The 2,628-nt window shown below is 39.1% G+C and overlaps 1 protein-coding gene across 1 annotated transcript in view; it reads left to right on the top strand.

Moving 5' to 3' along the window:
• Positions 1–210: 210 nt before the first annotated feature.
• The window catches only part of LOC125482172 (phospholipid-transporting ATPase IF-like), a gene marked incomplete at both ends in the record, with an annotated part of 7,904 nt that continues 5,486 nt past the window's right edge, over positions 211–2,628 (top strand). The window contains one exon of the mRNA XM_048594175.1: positions 211–299. Coding sequence (XP_048450132.1) covers positions 211–299 — 89 coding nt within the window. The remainder of the gene's footprint in view (positions 300–2,628) is intronic.

Here is a 2,628-nt window from a genome sequence, read left to right on the forward strand (position 1 = left end):
CATTGAACTTGACCCCATATACATTCCACTACGGAGGAAACCCGGAAGTGAGGCAATCCATCGCAACGGACCCCAGCGTTTAAAAGCCAGGCGGGAAAACACACTGACGCTTCATCAGAGGCTGCACTGAGGATGTTACCAAGCATGGTAACGAAACGTCTGCGGAATAACTGAGCTTATTATTTCTCCAATGTAAATCATGCACTTTGATTTCCAGGTGTGGCTGTCTACACTGGAATGGATGCTAAAATTGCTTTGAATTATAAGAGCAAATCACAGAAACGCTCGTCTGTAGAAAAGTAAGTCTTTGTTCACTTGCTCTGAAATTTCCAGAGGAGAAAATGTGAGGATTCTTCTTTAAGTAAGGAAACTGAATTTAGAAAGTGGGTAGGTGACAGTCTTGGCATCTGGCCCATCATGTTTGTCATTATGCCAACTGAACCAATCTAGGAACTACAGTAATTGCATTTTATACACCGTCAACATCATGTGCTTGTGTAGTACATCTTATCTCAAGAAAACATTCCAAGACCTTTAAACTTCACTTAGTAGATTGATCAGATTTTGAAATTAGAGCATGCTTTATATGTTTAAATTTAAGTCAACAATAAGAAAAGTTAATTATTTACCCTATACATCTGAGTAAAACTAACCAAATGGATACCAACTATGGTTTGGCTTCTTTTGGGAACAATTCACAATGAATTAAGGAAGCCTGAAACAGGAGCATTTAAATAGAGGCTGTATCTGGAATATTTCTACCATCATTGAATGAGAACTGTGTTTTACAAAACATAACCATCCAAGGCCTCTGCAGTTTTGACCAACCACTAACCAATATTAGAAAGCAGGTGTTGAGCATGGAATGCTATGTTACCACGCTTCTTTATTAAAGAAGTACACAAGAACAGAGCTTCTTGAAGGCTTTGTAGGTATCTGAGACAGTGACCTCACCTCTCCACATTCCTACTATCTCCTGTCATATTTTTATTTTGAAACATCTTTCATACTCCTAACCCTGCTGTCACTAATCTCAATCTTAACTCTTCATTCACACCTTGATTACTACTCTCTTCCAAGTATTGTGAGATCAGAGATCAATTCACCCTTGCCTGGTGTAAATTTCAAGATTTGTTTGCTTTCAGAATTGAACTTTAAAAAATAATAGTTGCAAGGGCACACACGCATGTCCTCACTGTTACCCATTTGCTTCCATGTAGGTCCTTATTCTCTGTCTGATAGGTTTAGGAGTTAAAATGTGCCCTGACGCTTAAGCTTTTCAAATTTGCCTTTTATAACTGTCAAAAGAGCACCAGTCTGATACTCTGATGGAATCCACCTTATGTTTTTTTAAATTTCTGAAAAATAGGATAGCATTATATACAGATAAGGGGAGGAGGTGGCAAAGTGCTAATTTCACTGGACTGTTAATCCAGCAGCCTATTTTAATGTTTTTGAGGACATGGGGTGCAAATCCCACCATGGCAGCTGGTGAATTCAATGGAATTTAGAATTAAAAGTTGGTCTAATGGTGGCCGTTTAACCATCTGTCTAAAAACTGATCTGGTGCACTAATGTCCTTATTCTTAAAGTCACCTTTATACCAGAGGATTGCTCTGTCAGTAGACAGAGCTGACTGATGGTGGTTTTATCTGAGGGTCACCATGTCTCAAGTGAAGGGAGAATATGAAAAGGAGGCACCTTTTCGTGGTAACCGCAACCGGTATGAGAATTGAACCCACGCTGTTGGTGCCATTCTGCATTGCAAATCAGCCATCCAGCCAAATGAGCTAACCAAACCCTAGATTATGCCCGGTCCTAAATCCACACTAACGTTGTTGATGCTTAATTGCCCAATGAAGTGGTTCAGAAAACCAGTTCAAGTGTGACTAGGGATGGGCAACAAATTTTGGTCTTGCCAGTGATACTCATAACCTTTGCAGGAATTTTAAAAAGTATCATTAACTCCATTTCCTTGGAGATAGCAAGAACTGCATATGCTGGAGTCAGAGACAACGCAGCATGGAGCTGGAGGAACATAGAAGGCCAGGCAGCATCAGAGGAGCAGTTGACCCGAAACATCAACTTTCCTGCTCCTCTGATGCTGCCTGGCCTGCTGTGTTCCTCCAGCTCCATGCTGTGTTGTCTTGGATTCCAGCATCTGCAGTTCTTGTTATCTTGTATTGTGTTTCTTTTCTATAGAAGCTGTTATTTTGTTTCACTTCGTATAAACATTTATTTTACTTAAGGCATAAAATAATTAATAATCCAAACCTTATTGAAATATTAGTTGTTTTCTCATTACAAAAAGAAATCTATGAATAGAAATACTGATTTCCAAATTCTTAGCAACATAGCACGAACACCTAAACTGCCATTTTGAACATTCTCTACTGAGGGGCAGGAAAAGTAACTCCTGCTGAGTGCAATCAATAGCATTTACAAGTGAACTTTTTTTTTTAATCAGCCATACAGATCATACAACATTTTCTCAAAACAAAAGTTTGAGCAAGGTGTTGCCCCGTTATGTAACATCTTTTGTCATCTTTTCCAAATAATTAAAACTAATTTATGTCACATTGTTGGTAACAAGGTGTAGAGCTGGATGAACACAGCAGGCCAAGCAGC

The sequence above is a fragment of the Rhincodon typus genome, unplaced genomic scaffold (assembly GCF_021869965.1).
Source record: "Rhincodon typus isolate 14 unplaced genomic scaffold, sRhiTyp1.1 hic_rhity00006668, whole genome shotgun sequence".
NCBI classification, from domain to species: Eukaryota; Metazoa; Chordata; class Chondrichthyes; order Orectolobiformes; family Rhincodontidae; genus Rhincodon; species Rhincodon typus.